The following is a 24138-nucleotide window of genomic DNA, read 5'->3' on the forward strand; positions in this document are numbered from 1 at the left end:
TTACGCCTTTGATTCGCGTTATAATGCCTTTATTCGCGTTATAACGCCTTTGCATTTTTATTTTTTTATTTTATTTGACACTATTAGGCTTTCGTACTTTGCTGATCCAGAATTGCATTTAATACCTGCAGTTTTATGTGTCGTATATTGAATTCTTATCATGATATAACAACTAAACGTTGCTATAAATCACATTACAATATCATTATTTATCTGCACTTCATAACATGAAAGCAGAATCTTAAATCCATTTACAAACATAGATTAAGAATTTTTATAAAATAAACCGGTTTACGATAAAAGTCAACCAACCAATGACGTGCCTTTTCACCATATCAAATTAAACTACAATTGTGGAAACGTTGAAGATTTAACCAGTTGAATACAGTTTGTGCATACTAATAGATGGATTTGTAAAATGATTGTTGGCACGATCATTCTATTGTTTTGCTGTGTAACAACAATTGGTATGTACAAATTCTGTTTATATTGACGAGTAAAATAGGGTTTGTATATAGTTCTATTATTTACATTCAATGAATCACGCTATTAAAAAAAATACATTAAAAAGAGTTCATTAAACGACCGACTAATTACCATGATCGCCACCTAACAATGTGGATCTCCAGATATAAATTTACATTCTTTGATTAACATTTCACACGTTCTCACTTGTCATGTACATTTTCATTTGACAATGTAATATTTTTCGTTATAAGCAAGACCTTGTATATTTATATCAAATTGGTGATGACATACAGAGACTGACTTTTACATGCCTTTATTACTAGCTTACTACAATCTTAGTTCAGCCTTTTCAATTCTAAGCAACTCTACTCTTAATAAATTAGTTTATTATATTCATCATTAGAATTACGAAGCACTTATATATCGGATATATGATATTTGTAAGAATATTTTTTACACAAGCAAATCTGAACTGAGGGAAATGCATTCGAATTTAAGGATTTAAACTGATCAAATAATACTGTTATCTGTTTTATATTGTTTTCAAAATCTAAACATAGTATTGAATGTTCTTCTTCTATCTATTAAAACGTCACATTTAAAAAAAATATAACAGGTCAAAATCAATGATAGAATATATGATAACCAATTTCCCAGTGGTCCGATTGATAGAAACAGAAAGGGAAATTAGTCTGGTGATGCTGGACTTTTAACAAACGAAGAATTATAAGTTGGTCATGTAATGAAACGGTTATTGTATGATTATTTTATTTAGTAGTCTTTTAAGTGTTTTTGTTTTTTAGGGTAGAAATATATGTGTTTGGAATGTGGTTTTGTTGTCACGTCCGCTTGAAGCTTAAATAAAAATCAAAGTATATTTTTGTGATTATTAAGGAAAAAGCAAATTGAGCGTTCCCGTGTGTTCTTTTTATAAAATAGGGCCTTGAAATTGGACAAAAAACAAGCGAAAGAAATTCGGAGATAGGTTCATATAAAAGCTGTTTACGAATAAACCAAATATAGATTGTTTAGCTGGAGAACATAAAGCGATACTTACTGAAAAATGTTTAGCCTGTGTCAATATTTTTTCAGTCTACATTACAACATATTCAGTCTACATTACAACATATTCACCAGTAAAAAATATAATTGGATATTTTCATTCTCAAACTAACACAATTATGTTGCATATAACTGTATGATAGATTGCTGCATGCCTTTCACCTACGGTTCCTGGCATGAATGGACAAGTTGTACCCGATCATGCGCCGGTGGCACACGTAAACGTGTCAGATATTCATGTGTGAGAAGCGATGAAGATTGGCAGGATGAGAAATGCAATCAATTTTGTTACAACGGTGGCAAGAATCTTTGGTTAGGTTACTGTCAATGCAGCAACTGGAGATCTGGACCTTGTTGTCAAGGTAACGTTATTCTTTGGTATTTAAGTGCTTGATAATTACATAATGTTGCTTTATGTCAGAATGTAAAATATTGACAGGAAGATATGGATAAAGGGACAATCAACTGTAAGCAAAAGTATCAAGTGAGTAGCGGTAAACTGTAAATAAGTTGATCATTTAAACTAGGGGAAATTTTTTAGTCAAGCTTGCATAATAATCAACTGTTTTCATGCAGTAAGACCTTTAAGAACATTTAAAAACATTTAAGCTTCGAAAAGCTGTTAAGAGATCTTTACTTATTGCTCCGCGCCCACAGGCGCGGAGCTATTTGTGTTTACTATTTTTTTTGTCCATGGGCCCGGATTTGAGCAATAAATCCTTTCGATTAACAGCTAAAAGTAAATCCGCATTCAAGAACTCCTTTCGATTTCTATATTGGTTTCCCCGTCGATGATTCGCAGCATGTCATATTAATGAATGAGAACCGGAAAGCAGTTCTGCTGTTACATAAATTCGAAAGCTATAAATAGCTATAAATGTTATACATTTGTTATTTCCCTTTTTTAGTAGTACATGCAATTATAATTTGTTACATTTTGAAATACATTTACACACAGCATATCAAGTATACTATTAGTGATTGAATTTGTCAATATAAAGAAGATTTCAGGCAAAAGATTTTAACAATTTTGCTTTTGATAATTATTTTTAATTTATATTTATGAAATTAAATGTTTAATAATAACATGTTGATATATTGGTTGTTTTGAAATAATTAAACTTTAGTATATTATGTTACATTTCATTAGCGTCATTGGTACAGCATACCACTTTGTAATAATGGTATGAATGGTGACATGTTCGGGGGTCCTTACTCGACAGCGAAAGCTGGATTTTACAGCCTTGCGGGCGGATGACCCTCATTAAGATGATTCCGCTTTGTCAGCCAAGTTTGTATACGCAAAGTGAGAGTAGGCCAAAATTCATATATCAACAAAGCTCACAATGTTATATGATTAGCCATTTGCAAGTACACTTCCAATTCTATGTTTTAAAGACTATTTTAAACAAAAATAAAAATGATAACAATAAGAAATTTACCTTGAATGGGCTACATTTCTGAAGACCAAAAAAATTCTGTTGCAAATCTTTATGCACATTTCATGAATGGCAAAATCCAGTTTAAAGTCTATTTTAGTGCAAACAAATGGTACTTTTTGCAGAAAATACAAACAAAAACTTTTAAAAACATTAATCTTAGGAAAGTAGTTTATCTGACCTTGAAAAAACATGGCTTCCATGACATGTGTAAAAAAGGAATACCATGAAAATAAACATCATTTACCTATTTCTTGTGTACATGACAAACAGACACACTTCACTGTTACACATAAAAAGGTTAGATTTTAAAGTTTGATTGTGTTTTCATTTTAATTGTAGTTCATAAGGCTATAAATGATGATTGTTTTCTTGCACTACTTTTTTACAAAAAAAATAATGGAGGCCATGTGCTTAGAAGGACATGAGATACTGGTTTATTTGGAGTTAAGTTTTGAAAGATTTTTGTATTTGCTGCAAAAAAGCTTTTGTTTGCACTAAAACAGACTTTTAAAAGGATTTTGCAATTCATGAAATGTGCATAAAACTTTGCAACAGAATGTTTTTGGTCTTCAGAAATGTAGCACATTCAAGGTAAATGTTCTTATTGTTATCATTTTTATTTTTGTTTATAATTGTCCTTAAAATATAAACCTGGAAGTGTATTTTCAAATGGTTCATCATTTTACAATAAGAGCTTTGTTGTTATATGAATTTTGGCCTACTTTCACTTTGGACAGACTTTAGTTAAAACAAACATGACTGACAAAGCGGAATCACCTTAAGCATAGGCTATAGATAGATATCATGACAACAACAGAAACATTGATCTGCAGTTTGAACATGAAGTGTAATGTTTTTTTATGAATGGTTTTAAAGCAATTCAACATAAAATATATATTGATCTCCCTAAAAATTAATTAACAATAGTTTTTTTTATATATATTACCAATGTCAAATAGCTTTCATATCTTTGTCTCGCATGAATATGATATAAGTGAATTTCCTCATACCTACCTTAAATTCAGGTAACAGTCTTCTATTATATTGATAAATACTGTATCACCATGTAACGAGTGTATAACAAACAAAAAAAATCCTGAATTTTGTCTTTCGGAAATTCATCCCATTTTTTTCATTCCAGAGTGTGTTCTACTTTCAGTATTGAAAGAAACCATTTTTTTAATTTGACATGAAAAATATATATGTAATATTACTATATTATAATATTAGTCCCGTTTGTTACTATTTGTATATTTGTAACAATTATAACAGACTTTGATATTTCTATCATCTATCTTCTGTTACTGAAACAGAACACAGAACAGTCATGTCACCTAACATTTACAAGTCTTGTAAGTCTTGTTTGTATTCAATGGAATTACTTTCCTTACCAGGTAGGCATCAGTGAAAGCATTTTTATATTAAATACTTTTCCCCTCTTTTTAACGATGGACAGTTATGGACAGTGCATAAGATAAGTATAATTTTGCAAAAAATGGTTTACAAAACATTCGGAAAAAATCTACAATAGTACTTAATCTGAATATAACATGACCTGTGCGTAGGAATAATTTGGTAAGGTATCTGTAATGAGCACATTTTTTTGCACATTTTTTTTGCGCGGAGCTTCTCAATTGCTGCATTGCAGCAACATTTTTACTTGTAGACTACTGTCATTCATTCTTACTACAGTAAACTTCACTTATAGCGAACACGGTTATAGCGAATTTCCGGTTATAAGTAACAATTTATTTTGGCCCGAATTCTGCCCTTTTTTATTTAATATAAAAATATACGGTTATAGCGAACGCGGTTATAAGGAATTATCGCCTTATTTTTTAGTCCCAATTCAGTTAAAAGTACAGAAAATTACACTCTTAAAGCGAACTTCAAAATATCGGCTATCCATAAATATATCCCGCATTTTCAAATTTATTTTTCATAGACACGAATTAAAACTCGCCCAAATGTACCATTAATTGTTGTCTGTACTTGAATACAGCTATAAAAATTAATTTGTATAGCAGTAGGTAATAGTTTTCTAATTAGGATATTTTAAGAATGAGTTCTTGTCACCAAGATAAAACGGTTATTCCATTAATTGTATTATTTCTTTTCTTTATTAGGTTTGTAATCGGTTTTCAACATAATTACACATTCTTGCTAATCCATTTTAAACTTCAAAGTACGGTTTATTGAAATAAAAAGAAATCTATATCTTTCATAAATAATAGTCACCCTTAAAATATAATAGAAGATATTCAATATAAAAGGAAGGAAAAAGGAAAACCTTGTTTATTCTTAATCATGGAAAGATAACGAAAAGCACTGAGTTTAGAAACAAAATATGATATTTTATGATGTATTGAAAAAGAAAGTAAAACTAAATTTGAAATAGCAAAGGATTTTCAAATTCAAAAATGTATACGCTCTCGAGTATTGTGTCTAAAAAGAATAAATGACTAATTTTTCTTAATCAAACAGTTCGTTATATGTAAATCTGTTCGCTATAAAAACTCCTGATATAAGGAACTAATTCGCTTTATGCTTATAAGGAACTCCGGATATGAGGAACAGATGTTGAATGTCCCAATGAGTTCGTTATAAGCGGAGTTTACTGTATATAAAAACTATAGAAATATTTTGTTAGTACTTTAACGTGATGTGGCCATCATTAATTACCGTTTGTCTTTTCAAAAAAGGTTGTGATGGCGTATGTTGCAATTTAAAATATTAATTGTTAAGTGAATCATATAATGTTTTTTTCACCAAAATATTGAAATTATAATCAATGGAAGTATCGCAAAGGCCTTGAAATATTTTAAGTGGTATAATTTATGATACTTACTGTCTTATCACATGTTACTGTAATCTTTTCAGATTGTAAGAAAATTGATTTACCACATTGCAAAAGTGGACGACAGGAGTGTGGGGGATACCCTGATAATGTGAAGTGCAGCGAGTGTGATAAACCTTATTATGCTGCTGGATGGGGGAATGGTTGCCTTGGTATGAGATGCGATAAAACTCCAATTACTTGTTCATTTTGGCAACCTTTTACAATAATTCATTTGCTTAGCCCACTCTTTTCTTTTCATTATACGAATAAAAAGACTAATAACTAATGAAATGTTCATTGTTCGATAATGGTTGTGATCTATGCAAAATTCATTTTGGTTTTTTGTCTTTAGATAAGTGATAGGTAAATGTAAAAAAATCCTTAGCATTAATATGATAACTCTTATCGTTTCATTCCATTTAAGTATGTCCCACAATAGCACAGTGTACAGACCGGCATTGCACAAACAGAGATAATACCCGGTGTGAATCGTGTACTTACAACGGTATTCTCTTCAAACCTACGCCTGACAAGACTGGATGTGAAAGTATGTCGTTTCAAGTAATTTGTACATCATAAGTAAGTTCCTGCCGATTATTTAAAACCTGGTTGAAGAAAATAAATTTTGATAAGATAAGCAAGCACATTAAATTTGATTTAATTTCGGTTCAAGCAGAAACACATTTTTCTGTTAAACTTTCTTATTTGAAGGGGTGTGCGCATGGGACAAGCAAAATTGCTGGCCCGGTGAATGTGGCGATGGACTAACTCGAAATTGCATCTGTGCTCAGGGCTTTCATAAGTATTCTGGCCCTGGAGAAACATCATGTCAGCGTACGTGATCTTATAAGTATTCCTTATCATTTATATACTTTCAATTACATTATAAAATCCCAATGAATACATATGAACATACATGTCTCTATACAAATTTAGTAATTGATATTAAGATAGATCATGTACATGTATTTAAGGCATTTTTTAAACGATCCATTTTCAAAACTTGGGATACATTTTATAACCGTTATTACTTTAACAATAAGCTTAAATACTTGTATTGTTTTATCTTACCGTAGTTGATGAGACGAATACGCCTTCAATAACCAAGTGTTTCACAACTATATTTAAAACTGGTGGCAAAGGAAAACAAACGCATGAGTCCAAATGTGCAGATGTCAAAGATTTTTATGGAAATTTTCAGCCACAACAACTCCGTTATGATTTGACTGCACACTTTCGAATCGACTTAAAAAATATAACAACTATAACTAAACCGTTCATCAAGCAGACTAAATTTGGCGTCACTGATGTCACAATATCAGTTTTAAAAGAACAAATCACAGGTAAGAATAGTATTATTATTGGTTTGCAGTGAACCGATACTTTACAATACTTTCTTTTTCTTTTATTGACATGTACATGATGTTATCATTTTTTAAGGTACAAGACAGAAAGTGGTCGGAAAGGAAATTTTGACTGACAAATCATTTGGTATGGACGCTATTGATACGTTCTTCCAGAATGACACATTGAGTTTTAACGTTATATTACAAGATGGCGAAAGGTAAATTATTAGTTTGCTATGTAAATTGATACAATAATTCTATAATGTATGTTTAAATTTAATCAATAATCTAAATAAGTTTAGCTTATTAATTCTCAATATTTTCTGTTTTTCGGGTCGCCTCTACAGAGTAGCAGCGAAATATATATTGATCACTTCTTCGTCTGTCCGTCTGTCTGTCAATCCGTCACAAAACTTGTCCGGACTACTCCTCAGAAACTACTGGTGCATTTTCATCTAAGGAATGATCAGTACCAAGTCAAATTGTGCTAATCGTTTTTTTCCGGTTCAATGATTTATGTCCCTTAAATCATTTTTATTTCTGAAGTTTTTTTTCCGGACTACTCCACTTAAACCAGTTATGCAATTTCAATGAAACTTAACAGGATTAATCAATAGCTCAAGTTCTTGCGCATATTGCACTGGTTTTGAGCTTGAATAAAAACGGTGTTTTTGTGTGTTGCATGCTACACAGAAACTCGTTCTGACTACTTCTTAGAAACTACCGGTGCAAATTCATCCAAACTTTACAGGAACGATCAGTACCTAGCCGGTATTTTAAGTTTCAATAATTTAGTGAGTAATAGCCCTTAAATGATTTTTATTTTTAAAGTTTGTACGGACTACTCCTCTTATACCACGAATGTAATTTCAATGAAACTTTACAGGAATGATTGAAAGCTCAAGTACTTGGGCATATTGCACTAGACTAGTTTTGCGCTTGAATTATTTTTGGCTGAGTTATGGTCCTTGAATAAAAATGTGTTTTTGTGTTGCCAGCTAAACTGAATATTACATGGACTACTCGCCAGGCACTACTGGTGCAATCCCATTAAAACCGTACAGGAATGATCAGTACTAAGTCTTTTACTTCTCTTATACAACAAATGCTATTTACATGAAACTTTAAAGGATGGATAAGTACCTCAAGTATTTGCATATAAATTAACGGTGCTCCGGTTGAATAGTTTTTGGCTGAGTTATAGCCTCTGAAAAAAAGGTTTGTCATGTTAATGATTTATATGTCTCCTGCTACCCAGTAGCTTCAACATACAAAAGGCTTTAATTGGGCAGCACTTGTGATCACTGATCGCTCTTGTTTATTTTTGTAGTTTTGAAATAAAACTCAAAGCTTTGTTCAGCCATTCTTGTTATAGAATTGAATAATCAAATGAAATGATCATACAATTATATAATAATATCATTTTATCATTTCTATAAATACTAGATTATGTACGAAGTATGAGGCCAATGGTGGTGGATACCTTAAAACAGTTGACATCCGGAGTGTTCACATAGTAAAAGGTCCTTATTCGTACAGAAAAACAAAAAGTAGTCAAACGGTATGTTATAGGTATGATGATTCGAGTCCTCGGCATTGTTCACTTACAGGAAATTGTTCTGCCATGCACATTAAACCACTTGAAATTTCAAACATCATTACACGGTCTAGAAATATAACTGTTGACTTCCTAGGATGGATAGATCCAATACCTCTACATGGGAAACCCGATCATGCATCAGGAGTTGAATCATATCTTATAACGGTTCATGAAGTTGTAGACGGGTTACCCGATCGCTCTCATATAATGCGCAAGATGTTGAATGTTTCTCAAACGGGAACGTTACTTACACTGCCATCAAATTCTCCAAGGCTTTATTGTATCAAATTAGAAGTAAAAGATGTAGCTGAAAATATTCAACAAGCAAGGCGATTTGTTCTTTATGATAATAATTCAACTATATCTGTGAATTCAGTTACTGGTTCCTTCAAAGTAAATTCAGCAATTGAGAAAAATAAACGTGCATGGCAAACAAACCACGAAAAAATATGTCTGAACTGGAATTCGTATTTTGTTAATACTGAATACAATAAGAGTGTGTTAGGACCAATTAAACGAGATAGCCTTATTTCAAATCATTACGATCAAACGACTGGCCAGTTGCCAATATCAGGAACACAAAATGTATTTGGCATTGTTAAATACTGGTTTTCATCGAATTTAGATAACGGAACGCAATCAGAAGAAATTTTGGTACCGAACTTTACTAATCAAACATTTTGTCAGAGTTTTAACTTGAAAGATGGACAGACATACGCTCTGAGAATAAGAGCGGTTGATATACTTAACAATACCTTCAGTGATAGCAGAATTGTTCATATTGACAGAACACCACCCCATATTCATGATATTGGTCTTCTGAAAAATGGAAATTTGCGCCTGTTTGTCCATGATCAAACTGATTTGTCATATATGAAACTAGCCTTTGCAGCATTAGATCCTCACAGTGGACTGTTGAACATTGAATGGTGGTTTGGCGTGTCTGATTTTGGCGCACATTTAGGTCACGGTACCTTAAAACCAAACAAGAAGGTATGTATTAAATGTTCATTGAGAATAAGATTAGCTGTCATTTTCTATTTTATTTCAACTGAAAAACAAATATTGGTTAACATTTCATAATCCATAAAACATCTAAATGTATTTATTTAAACTATAAAAAGAAACATCGTTGTGCTAAGATACGATAATTCACAGAAAGGATAATGATTATTAATAACCTGTTAAAGGAGATAATACACATTTAAGTAAGAGAATGTCATGTCGTGACATGCTCATAACTAGCTTTCAAATATAACGCAATGATATGATTAAAGGATGGTTGTCCGTTGCGATTGCGAGAATGCTATTGTCCGGATGTTGGAGAATGTGAGATGTACAATTACACCTTTTCCATGAACACGCTTATAAACAGCAGCACAAACGTTGGCAATCATAACCGGAACTACTTTTTTACCGTGAAAGTTACAAACAACGCCGGTCTTTCCAACATAGAACATTTAGATATACTTGTTGATGATTCTGCTCCCGAGAAAGGAGTTATATATGAAGGTGAGTTACTTAAAGATTGAAATAATTTACATGATTTATCATCTATCAAACCGAACCTTAAATATTTTACATTAAGCCGTTTCTGGCGTTCATTTAAATATTAAATCCCATAACAAAACAAACAAACAGTTATCATGACCGATGTCTTCTCTCTAACTTATAAGCAATATAACTAGCGCTTGGAATTACCCTTTTTTTGTAAATGTATTTATCTATGTCATTTGTATCTTTAAAACAATGAATGGAATTTATCGAGCATACTTTTATTGCTTGTTTATAATCAGGTGCAGCTGGCAATCCTGATATAGATTATACAAGTGATACGAGTTTTATTGTGCGATGGCACGGCTTTATTGATCATGAGAGTGGCATCAAAGAATACAGAGTTGGTCTTTCGGATGCATGCGTAGAAAAGGACGAACTTGAAAATTTTGATTTGAGATCAAATATCACACAGTACAATATTATTCCTTTCACTGAGGCTTCTATAAGATTAAAGGCCAATTTCACTGGGAAGAAATATGTAAATATCATTGCGATTAATAACGCCATGGAAGCGTCAGGTGTTGCTTGTTCAGATGGTATAACAAGAGATAACACGTCACCAGAATTGCAAAATGTACGGCTTAAATATGGCAAATGGTCAGAGTCTTTATTTTGTACAATGGGCAATGCCTGGCTCTTTAAATCAGATCTGACGAAAATGAGTTTACCAAATACCACTTTATGCAACCTGCGATGTAAGAAAGATCATATAGGGTTAGATATATTCAATGCGCTTCCTATAAGTGAAACATACAACAATGACAAGAGTGTCGCTGAATTTATGTGCAAAAGGCTTCCAATGTACGATGCCAACAACGTGATCTTTCTCCCTGATGACCATCTTTACATTTCTTGGGATGTAAATGAGACTGGTAGTCAAATTGAAGATTATTATGTCGGTTTTGGCCTTGCAAACGGCAACATAACTTTAGCATCTATTATGGATTATAAATCCACCAACGGAAGGAGTTATTTTAAAATGAGACACATCGGTGTCGGAACTGGTATTTTATTTTACGTATATATCAAAACTGTGAACAAAGCAAAGATTGAACAAATCACAGAAATAGGTCCTATACTTATTGATGAAACACCTCCAATTTTTAGTAAAAAGCCAACCATTCGCATTGGTACTGATGCGGTAACGATTGGTTGGGACAGAAATACTGTTTACGATCTTGAGCAAAGCAGTCCAATCAATCAGATGTTTTTTCAAATAGGTATTTATTATTTGAATATATTTTTTAAAATCCTGTTAATCCAACGTTTTAGTATATGGCTAGACTTAATATAAGAATTGATATTTGAAAATCATAAAATTGTAAAGTTAGTTTGCTCAATAATTTCAAAGGCGGCACTTCGTTTACTTATAAATGTTAAATAAAATGTCTTTTAAACATTTAATTAATCACTGTTTTGATATATTTTCTGAATCTTGTTTCATTTGTCACAGGGTGAGAAAATGTGCAGCCTGACCGGAACTCGAGCCCGGGACCTTTGGAATACCGTACCGCGGCTCTACCGACTGAGCTATCCGGCCGCTTGCACATTTTCTCCCCTAAATAGTGAATAATTCTGAAACACATACTCCCCTGCTATATTAAAATTCGTCCTCGAATTTCACAGAGTTACAAAGCAATGTAGATTAAACTCTGAGCTACATACAGTCACGGTCCCACGTTGGGCGCCAAATTTCACAGGGTGAGAAAATATGCAGCCTGACCGGGACTCGAACCCGAAACCCTTGGAATATGTATCGCGGCTCTTACGATTTAGCTATCCGGCCGCTTACACATCTTCTCCCCTAAATAGTGTGAACAGTTCAGAACCGTGACACATTCAATTCAAAGTTATTATTGTAATGTATTTAGTGTTGATATCTAAGTAGCGTGCTTTTTGTGTGAGTTGTTTCCACTTTTGTAAGATCTAATCAATGCAACTTGAAGAAAGAATTTGCATTAAAAGAATTTACATTACACTGAAAGTACTAGTATATTTTCGTTGATATTTATTTTGTCAGACAAAGTAGGCTAATTGTCAAAATTAATTTACCTTTAGTTCACGACGCTTATGTTGAATCTCCTATTATGGAATGGCGGTTTGATGAGAAGAATTCCTGTTCAAATTTTACCGGAGGGTGTATCACTTATCCATTAAAAAGGCTGCAACAGATTGACACAGACCAAGGATCAAATTTTTCAATTAAGGTTTTTGCATATAACGACGCTGGGCACTTTGCAACAGAAATAACAGAACCATTTAAGATTCCTTCACAATATCCACCCGGCCACGCGATAGTTAAAGATGTTGACCCTTTTGGTCATACGAAAACGCATATAATGGATGTGGATGTTCATTTTACTGCAAATAAACTTTGTACTGAATGGAGTGGCTTTGCACACCACGAACATGTTGCCATAGAAATCGGTGTAGGAACAAATAACGTGACTGCAAATGTTATCCCATATCAGGCCACAAATGGTTCAAATGTTGCATGCATTCAATCTAGGGCAATTGTCTTCAATATAAAGTACTTTATTCTATTGAGAGCTACTTGCTCTGGCGGAGAAACTATTTCTAGCTCAAATGGAGTCACCATTTTAAATGAAACAAATTTAACGGAAAATTTTAAAATTTGCATTTGGGCAGATTCATTCAATACGGAATGGATTAAACAATTACCACAAAATTCATCGCAAGTAAACTTCTGTGCTTCCAGAAATCTCGAGCTTGGCCAAAGATCCACTCTTATTATAAATGGCGTGAATAGAAATACTTCCGTAAAAGAGAATCAATATCTGTATATAGACGGCATTGAATATTTCAATAGCAGCATGAAAGTGGACACTATTATTGTATCAGTCGAAGAGAAGCCATGCATAACAATTTATAATGAGATGTTTCGAAATATATCTGTCGAAACGTATCACAATTCCGCTGATTGGAAAAGGTTTATTAAAGGAACAAATACATTTCCCGTTTCATGGAACTCCCACGAAAACAATTCTATTCTCCGCCATTTAAGATATAAAATAGCTTTAAGCAAACTAAGTGACGCTTTGCAGAACACACAAACATACAAAGTTATTACGGATTGGACAAATGCAGATAGAAACTCATCTCATGTCATTCATACTCATTCACTTTCCCAGAGTAGTGAATACGCCATACTTATAAAGATATGTACCTCAAATAGATGTATCGGCCAAATTGTTTCCAAGACATTTAAAATAGAACAGTCAATAGAAGCCGGACGAATAAGGTCATTTAACCTGGAGCTGAGCAATAAAAAATCGTGTATTGGTATTAATCTTGAGTGGGAAATGTTCCGAGCAAAGAGTAATATTTCAGTGTATCAGTGGTCAATTAGCAAAGATAAAGAAGCAAATGATGTTCTGGCGATATGGAGAACTGTATCTAACAACGAAGATTCGGTTTACAAGGTAAGAATTGTTACCAGAAACTCTTGGGTTAATTTGGTTTATATAATTTCTGATACATGACTTAAATAATGATATATATATTTAAAAAAAATTTTCCACGTTCTTGTATCCTTCTTTGGATCCAGTGTTTTTGAAAGGTATTTTGTAGATGTAAATATTTTTCACAAACCTATATATATATATAATCATATATTATTCCTTTTCATTTTTGTACAATTATCTGTCTTCAATTTTAGTTTGAAAGTTAAACATTTCAACTGCATAATTGATTTTTCCCCTAATATTTAGGTATCTATGTGTATAGAAGTACCCGTTCTCAGGCATTCTACATTATACCTATGTGTAAGAGCATTTTCTACAGCTGGGAACACCAAAACAATCTGTCAGACAGCTTCAGTTGTTGTGGAAGCTGAATTCGATACAAATACTTTATATGACATAGATTCATCATTGCCGTCATGGAAAATAATCAAAGAGGTAACTCTTTAATTTGTACAATAGAGTTATCTGTTTTGAATAATCGAGTTCATTTTGAAAATATTATCGTCCTTACAATATTTTTTTCAATACATCTCAATTCATTCTTTAATATTTTTAAGATGATTGCATGATACTTTCCAATCATTTATTCATTATTTTTCTAATCTCATACACGTGTGTTTCGAGATATAATTCTTTGAGATTTACCCCTATCATGCGATTGATCAGATGTTTGTTAAACGGTGCCTTTCCTTGTTAATCTTGTCTATCATATTTTTACCACATTTACATAAAAAAAATAAAGCAATTTGGTATATTCTCCCGACACCACCTTACACCCCCGCAAATAAAAATTGACTTTAAATTTACAAATTATAAGATAAGCAGTATCTGTATAAAAATGCTTAAGCAATTTATTTTTATTTCACTTAGATGATACATAGTTCAAACATAGGAAGCAATTATGCAGTATTGCACAATTCAGAAATGGACTTTGGGAATACGAATACATCAGTTGTAGGGATAATTATGTATGCAACAGAAAGGAAAGTAAACTGGTTTCTGATGAAACACAAACACGTGCCGGATTTTAATCAGTGCGAAAAGGATTCTGATTGTGTCTTTACAACACAAACACAAAACGGATTTGTCTTGTTTGACAATAAAGTAATTGAGAAAAATTCGTTTTATTACACATGCGCGTATTCAAATGCAAGCTCTGTTTCGCGTGAATTATTCACAGAAATGTTCTCCGAGATTCGTGTTTGTAGTAATGGCTTCATTATTGATGACACTCCACCGTTTGGTGGACATGTAACTGTATTACACTCTGGCGGGTTTATAACCAGACGCGGGGAACTGAACATCTACTGGAGTGGTTTCGATGATAACGTAGATACAGCCCAACTTGGTTATGTGGATAGAATAAAATTCTATTCTTGTGCAGTCGGTAGGATATTCATTTTACTTTGCATTACTTTTCTTAAGCTTTGACAAAAAACAACATTTGTAGTGGAATTACACATAAAAATCTCATAAATTGATCACTTCTTTATTCAAGTCTAATAGTTTGATAATTTGCAAAATCGAATAAATAGCACTGAGTTTTGTATAATTGTATGGTAATGTTATTATCTCACAGGAACAAGACCCGGTAGCGAAGACATTGTACAGTACATCGATGTTGGAAACACACAACATGCGGTTATAAGAAATTTTTACTGTTGTAGATGGAAATGTTATATATGCTTCAGTCAAAGGTAATCTAATATCTCAGTCATGATAATATCAACATTCTACTACCGCAATGTGTTTTATATTTTCTTAAATTTAATAATTTCATATATTTTCCCATATACAAAATAGTAACTCAAAACACTTGTTAATTTATAGCAACGGACCATGCTGGACTTTCACGTGTCGTATATTCAAACGAGATGACTGTCGACAGTTCGCCACCTGTGTCGGGCAAAAATCAGTATAAATGCAGACTCTGAGTACATCAGTTCAAAATTGATTGAAATAAGTCTCATTGGTTTCTCTGACGATCAAAGCGGTATAGAATATTTTGAAGTCGCATTTGGGTCAGATGAATACTTAGAAGATGTTCAAACGGGATCAAAGTATTTATCAGACAATATCGAAGTAGACTTACCGGAAAACATGCATGACGGACATAAGTATTTCATTACAGCAAAGGTAATCTGTACTTGAATACAAAAATAATAATGAAAATAATTATTTTTACATACGTAAAATGATAGCTTAACTTTCAAATACTTCCCTTATATTATCTTTGTAAAGTATTTGTTTTTACATTTATTTGAAGAAAAAAAATGGCTTATTTCAATATTTCAATATGATTTTGTGAATGTTTCAAAATAGCACTCACATAAAAATTCATATATAGTAATTGCATGCATTTATTTTATAATACAGGCCACGAATAGAGCAGGGTTATCGTCAACATCCGTGTCAATGGTGATAATTCCTGATCGATCCGCTCCTACAGGGGGAATCGTTATTGACGGAGACGGAGACAGGCTGTTCTACGTAAGTCTTTCTTCTATTCAATTTTTTATTTACTTTTTCTAATTTGTGAAATATAAAGGATATTAAATGAGTGTAGATGTAATAGTGAATTTATTGAACGAGCTGAATAAAATCATAATATTGAATCTACACGAATGTAATATTCTAGTTACCACATATCCAAAATATGAACGGTTTACAGTAAAAAATGTCATTTTTATTGTATTATCCTTACATTTAGAAAAAAATTGGAGGCCATTGTACTTTCTTGTGATAGCAAGTAAACACTAATTATCTTGCTAAATATTTACTTGAATCCCGAGTAGGGAATAGTTTTTCGCTGAGCATGCGATCAATTCCAAATAACTAGTTTAAACCATCATACCTTCTTTCAAAAAATGAAGACATATAAAACATGTATAAACAAAGATAAAATGTACATTTTGTAAATCGTTTTACATTTCTTAAGCGTCACTGACCTTTAAGATTATTATTGTGCACGTATTTTCAAGGCTTTTTTGTTTGTTTGATTAATGAGTCAGTCGTGACTTTTTATTCTGAATTTATCAAATGATAAAGTACTCGGTATAGCCTTATATATGATCACGTTAATCAAACTCGTTTAAAAAATAAATATGAAATTTTCAGATATTGTTTAAAATGTTTGACTTCACGAATACAATGAACCATACTATTGGTAATAAAACAACTTTTATGATGAACAAGCTGGCTATTATGCCTGTAGAAATATTATGTTTTAGAAAGACCAAGATTTTCAAAAGGAACTAGGATATATTCAAGGTCACTGGAAAGGTTTCAACGACCCACATAGTGGTGTTAACTTTTATAGAGTTGGTCTTGGTACCAAACGATACCATGATGATGTTGAAGGAATGATGGACGTCGGTCTTCACACAGGTTTGAAATAGTTGTGTTTCAGTCTGTTCCTGACTGTAGAAACCTTTGCAACAAAAACATGGGTGGTATATGTTAGAGTAAGCTGTTTATTCCAGGTGACGTCTTATGAAGGGTATTTAGTTTTACGTAACAGTCATTTGTTGAACTTAAATGGACGTCGGTGACCAATTTTAGATTGCTAACTTCAAATCACATGCCCCTCGTCGCAGAGGTTTTAAATCTCCATTTGAGACTTTGAATGCTTTCATGCCTGGATTATGTCAGAGTCTTTGTAACAAAGTAAAGTACCCCCCAAATAATTATGATCCCCGGTCTATATCTTTGAAAGAAGATGATTGACTTCCAGTTGATAAGATTGTAACTTCCACTCATGGTCAAAGTATTATGACTTCCCCACATGAAGACAATGACCCTCGCGAAGTATTGCGGTCCACATAACTGGCAAACCTCTGTCATTTGTAATCATTTCCATAAAGAAAGGTAAAATCTTTCCACATTTACGAGAAAAATTATGAATTCATTTTAAATGTATTTAACGTGCAGCAGCTGTAAGTGGATCGATCAATGAACAAACATTTTTATACGCACATATTAAACGGTATAATGTTACGCACCTGGTCGTCCGTCCATATGTTGCATGTTTAATCTCATCGTGACGATGTGAAAAGCGCAAGCATGACCTTCATAATGTCAAGGTCAATGTTAGACTTAGTCATTATGTAGGAATAGAACCAAAAGAAATAATTTTGAAGCAGATATATAAGTAATAATGAGACGATTTGCAAAACACAGGTTTGGACCTCCTACTTCATTTACATTTGGTTTTTTATTTACATATAGGAAACAACAATGTCTAGAGCTTAATTTTTGGGATGTAGGGAAATTTCTGTTTTTTACCCTTTTCAAAAAATAAAAAATCATGCGTTCCCTTTGGGTTTTTTTTGCAGGGGTCAAATTTTATTTATATGATTTAAATTTATATAGATTTTTATTGAAAAAAAAAAATATCTGGTAAATTATTATGGGGGAAAAATTTTGAACCCTGAACCCTTTGATATTTGGCAAAGTTTAAATAAAATTTTGGACCACAAAATGATAAAAACCCCGGGGGCAAAATTTAAATCACTTTTTGGTTTAAAATTTTTTTTGCATAGAAAAAACCATTTAAGTCTTTTTTTGGTTAAATTGGGAATGCCAAGGGGTTTATAATTGACATAAAACATTGCCAAGTAGTGTTTGGGGGCCCATACAAAAGGAATAACTTTTTTGGGTTTTAAAAATTTTGTGAAATTCTGCAGAAACTGATATTAATCATGCCAATAAGGTTAAATATTGGTCCGCCAAGGGTAACTTTGTTTATTTAAACTTAAATAGCAAAACAACTTAAGTCTTATTGTGTGAATCTACATAGCCCTGAAATTAGATATTTGGCATATAGCATAAATGTGTAAATTTTTACAAACGTTGTATTTATCATGACCCTCAGGTCAAAATTGGTCCGGCGTCGGATGTCACTTGCCTTAAGTAGACTAAGATATTGGAAAACACATCTATATTTTGATTGATAAATACTATGCTCTTTTATTTGGCTGCATATAGCATTTTCTAGTAGACCTCTATAAAAGTTGTTTGTTTAAATTACTAGAAAAGAAGGAAAACAAATTGACTTCTTGTCGTTAATTTGTACAACTTCTCATTCAACCTGTGCAACAAAACAGGTCATATATTTTGTATGATAAAATTTATAAAATAAGGGTTTAATAATACACATGAGAAGAGGGGCCTTATATCTGAATCCATAAAAATATTTCTAGAGAAGCAGTGGATGTTTAAGTTTGCATATATTTTTGAAGAAAAAAAATACTTATAAGACTAGGACGCAGGTCGATGGAAAGGTCATTGCCACAAAAAATAAAAGAAAATACACGACTAATTTTAGGACAAGAGCGGCTTCCAGTTTCTAGAAGTTACTAATCACTTTGAGATCGGTTAGATAGAGTCTGTTTTGGTCAGGTTTTCTTTTTTTCTTCAGAGGGTGTATGTAATAGAAAATGTGTCACTTTTTCTTTAGAATATTGACCGGGATCAAACGAGTCTAGCCTACATCTATTTTTTAATTCCGTGTTTGACGTTTTCATGAATATTTTTAACTATAATAATGAAGAAATATTAATATTTTTTCTTCCAAATATTTTTTTCGGTGATTTTTTTAAATTGTTAAAATGCATTTTATTTGTTAGATATTATATGGAATGGTACATACGAAGTTGGGAAAAAGTATTTTCTTACGGTAGAAGCATGCAATGGTGCAAAACTGTGTCTGTCAGTCTCGTCAGATGGTATTTTACTGGATAACTCACCTCCTATACATGGTATTGTCAAAGTTGGCACCGGGGTACAGCATCAAAAATACGTTCCGACAGGGTAACGATCCTAAAAATATTTTAAATGAAACAATAACGCTTCTTATGAATTACGTAATTTTAATTGTTTCTGTAAAACATATACTGATTTTAAAGTATTATACGAATATGAATGACATTTTAAATGAAATCCTAGTTTTCTAGGAATGTCTAACAACAAATAAACTATGATTACATGTAGCTACTATGCATTACTGTTGAAGTCTGATTAAAGGATGCATAAGGGCCTAAATATGAGCATGCATAAAACACTGTCTCCTTGGTACAGGTTCACACAAATAAAACATGAAACATTATAAATATTCTTCCCTGTTTGGCGATCTGGACGATCGGTTGTTTTTTTTTTTAGAAAAGCTTAGACCTCTGCATTACAAGTTTTAGAAGGTACATAATACTTTTAGTAAATTGTCATAATTTTTTAAAATCTATTTAGAACTCTTTTGCAGAGAATCCGTGCATATCCGATGGGTTGGTTATGAAGACCCACAGTCAGGTATAGATCATTATGAGTATTGCCTAGGAACTAAGCCTTTATTATGCGATGCGTTATCATTTCAACCTTGCTTACTCGAGTCTAGCATTATTAAGACTGGATTAAATCTAACACATGGCGACTCATATTATGCATCTGTGAAAGCTTTTAACAGAGTTGGATTGAGCGTTACAACCGTCTCAGATTCCTTTACAATTGATAATACACCGCCTGTGATAATAGAAAACCGACATTTAATACCGATGGCATGGCAGGATTAGAGGCCCAATGGGATAGATCTGTGTTAAAAATTACCTGGAAATTTATTGATGATGAAAGTAAAATTGCCTTTCACATAATCACATTGAAAACTCATCACGAAGGACATACACCTGTAGAGCATATGCATTTAGGTAATGTTGATTCATTGACAATAGGTCTTAATGAGACCAATTGGCTTCATAACGGAGATAAGTATTTCGTTCTCATTACAAGCTGTAACTCTGCTGAACTTTGCACGGCAAGCCAATCAGAAAATCTACTTATAGATTCTTCTCCACCTCACCAAGGAGGTTTCAAGCCACCAATGACATGGCGTCATTTTATTGATGCATCAAGTCATGCCAGATCTAAAATTATGATAACATGGTATGGCTTTGTTGATGCAGAATCAGCTATAGATACGTATTTCTTAACGGTTAGTCGAAGTTATAGTGGGGATGAGCTTTCCGGTGGAACTATAGCTAGACTTGCAAAAAAATGCTTTAGATGAAAAGAATACTACAATCGTTCTCAGCGATTCGCTTAGAGAAGACGAGTCCTTGATAATTACTATATGGGCGAGGAATAAAGCTGGTCTGAATAGTTCTCTGTTGAAAGAATTACTGTTAGTGTACTAGTGTCAAACAAAGGAATTTCTAAAAACATGTCCGGTGTGTTTAGAAATTCAAAAACATTCGTGCGACATACACTACTGTAACAAAGATTGCACATGCGCAGTTCTTGGCAGCCCGTGCGTAGATGTTCAAATTAATCAAAAAATGTACAAATCTGAACAAAACTGACGTGATAAGTTTTTAATTATCCAGAGATAGATGTCTTTGGTGGACTTAACAGTAACCGTCGGGACATTACGGAGTCATCAGCTTGCCTGTCTGCTCATTGGATACCACAGGGTGACGATAGTATGATTCAAAGATACGAGTGGAGCATGGGTATCATGAATGAACCTGTTGGTGTAGGAATATTAGACTTAAAATCTGAGACACCGTGGAAAGATGTTGGAAAACAGGTAGAAACAGTTTACTGTGTATCCACAAGCTCGGGTCTTCAGCATGACATTGACTACCAAGTTTATGTCAGGGCTTGGTATACTTGGAATACATTTGCGGTTTTTGTTTCTCCACCGATCCGCATTGACCACACACCGCCCCACCATGCAAAAGGGAAGAATATCAAAGATTCAGATGGAACATGTTTATTTGATTTTGATGTAATTGACTGGATGGATTCAATGACTGCTTGTTGGGATAAAGTTTTTTGCCGATTCACAGGGGGAAAAATAATCTATTATACAGTTTCATTGGGAACCACAATAAACGGTTTGTATAAATAATAATTATTTGTTTAAATATTTTTGATGTGCTATCCAACATTATAGTAAAAGTGATATTTTTGATGACAAATACTTCATCATTAAGCAAATGTTATACAGTAATCTTTAAAAAAAAATGTAATGAATAAAATATATACGAGAACGTTCGAACCATGTCACTTCGGTAAGTTTATCAACATAACGCGTCTCAAGTAATTTCCCATTGTTTAATTCAGCGTACATACTTTAACTATAATTTTGAAATATTTTGGAAATGTTTTAGGGAGCGACATATACGAAGTGAAAAATGTTGGACTTGCAACCAATATTACAGTATCGAATCTAAAGCTTTCTCATGGAACCCATTACTACTTTACCGTCACAGCTTACAATAGCGTTGGTTTGCATACAACATTATGTTCGGATGGATTCCTCATAGATATGGATACACCAGTTACAGGTGTAGTCTTCAACACAGACAATCATTTAGATTCTGTTTTCCAATCATCAAAAACATCATTTGGTATATCTTGGCACGGCTTTGTTGATCGTCAGTCTGGCGTTCAGTCCTATTTTGTTGCAGTTGTTGACAATTCTGTTACTAATTACACAAATGTAACATTTTTAGATGTTAAACTGAAAAATAAGCATGTCTTTCACGATATTGATCTTCAACACGGAAAGTTATATAAGGGCCTTGTAAAGGCTGTAGATAAGGCAGGACATTCAACAGATGCGGTATCTTCAAAACCAAAATTAATTGATGAAACGGCGCCAAGATCATTCGAATGTGACCAATATCAAAACCAAAGAATTTTACTACATGAGAAAATACCATCTACAAACGGTACAATATCGTTCAGCAGAAATATGAGCAGCAATAGAAATTACATTTTGAAAGGAATTCTCACAGGTTCTTCAAGATCAATTAAACCAATATTATCATTTGGTAGAAACTCTCATTAAGTTGCCAGTAACTATAAATAACAATAACACGGTTGAATTCCAACATGACTTTATATCAAATTATTTTGGGATTGTTCTATTTGAAATATCTGGACTTGAAGCCTTGTCATCGGAAACCAACTTCTCGATTGATATTAAATTGTCCAAGTGTATCTTAGATAAAAGGGGGAACGGTAAAGGCTTAACAGTCAGGCAAATTGGTTCATCAAAATTATTGGTGGACATAAAGATTGTAGATGAAGACAGTTCACTTTACAAGGTATCTGTTAATATGTTTAATATTCAACAATATGACAAAAGTCGATTCTTTGATGAAAAGGTTATCATATAAGGCGACATTTATATACAAAAGAGTAAGATTTTTAGTTTGTATTCATGCGAGGATTGCAAACTGTAGTTTTGTAAGAATTATAATAGATCTAAAAAAAAGGAAAGAAAAGATTCAATTCATTTACTAGTATATAGCTTTTCTTAAGTCTCACCAATACTATAATGGCCATATGACAACTTTCTAGATTTATTTGTGGAGGAAGATCTCGTATCTGGGTAGAATCACCAACGTTCTTTAAGGTAACAGGATATTTTTTTTTTCAAATAAAAGAATCCACAGTCGCTTGCAGGTTTCGAACCCAATGCGGTTAGGGATTACAATACAACGACTATAACAACCCCCCCCCCGTATGCATTTATCATTCATTTTCTAAATATTACGATCATATTAATAATAGCGATTGCAGCATTTTAGATATTATTATGGTGTACGGTTTGTTATTATAAAATCATACCTACTATTTTAAGGTTCAGTTAGGACTCGGAACCTCTCCAGGTGGATTTCAGATAAAACCATTAACAGTGGTACATGTGGATTCAAGCAGATATATTGACGTGGACGTTCAAAATGGCGCTAACATATATGGTACTGTACTGGCAGAAAACCATGCTGGATTAAAATCAGTTTTTAAGTCAGCACCGATAACAATGGATAAAACACCGCCTTTGATATCACAAATCCAACATAAATTGACAGCTAATTCTCTTAAAGTCAGTCAATCAAATACAACGTTTCGACTTCAAGTAAAATGGGATGTCACAGACAAAGAAAGTGGTGTGAAATACTGCCTTTGTCGTATAGGTAATGTTTTAGTTAACAGCTTATTTAACCAGTGGCAGATAGATTCAAAAAGGATTTAATGAACTAAAATGCATCGCTTCGACCTAATTTTAAATTCTATAATGAATTGTTTATGGGCAAGTTAATTTTGTATCTATGATGTATTTGTAGATTAAGGATTCTTAGATGAAATGAATCTATTGAAATTGGTTTTGATAAAAGTTGTTTCTGTCACTTAGATTTTATCAATTTTTATTCAGGGAAACACCTCGACATGGAATATGTTGAAGGATACAGATTATCTGATACAAGCGAAACTTGTCTATTCAATGGGTTAAACTTACAACATGGCGACCTTATCTTTGTGCATATAAAATGTATTAACA

At 32.8% G+C, this 24138-nt stretch overlaps 1 protein-coding gene across 1 annotated transcript; it reads left to right on the forward strand.

The window, feature by feature from the left end:
- Window positions 1-364: 364 nt before the first annotated feature.
- LOC132757560 (uncharacterized) lies at window positions 365-23757 on the forward strand. Its single transcript, XM_060748875.1, is given in 25 exon segments — window positions 365-467; window positions 1674-1892; window positions 5853-5981; window positions 6236-6358; window positions 6523-6645; window positions 6888-7154; window positions 7252-7375; window positions 8604-9750; window positions 10035-10269; window positions 10554-11534; window positions 12373-13757; window positions 14046-14234; window positions 14670-15186; window positions 15379-15496; window positions 15630-15711; window positions 15714-15935; window positions 16176-16289; window positions 17030-17186; window positions 19427-19610; window positions 20056-20347; window positions 20350-20832; window positions 20981-21095; window positions 21155-21682; window positions 21959-22900; window positions 23440-23757. Coding segments are annotated over 24 exon segments (8466 nt in total). The 5' UTR covers window positions 365-418; the 3' UTR covers window positions 22642-22900; window positions 23440-23757.
- Window positions 23758-24138: the final 381 nt, after the last annotated feature.

This window comes from Ruditapes philippinarum, unplaced genomic scaffold, assembly GCF_026571515.1.
Source record: "Ruditapes philippinarum isolate M1 unplaced genomic scaffold, ASM2657151v2 ctg2575_1_1_1_1, whole genome shotgun sequence".
Lineage (NCBI taxonomy): Eukaryota > Metazoa > Mollusca > Bivalvia > Venerida > Veneridae > Ruditapes > Ruditapes philippinarum.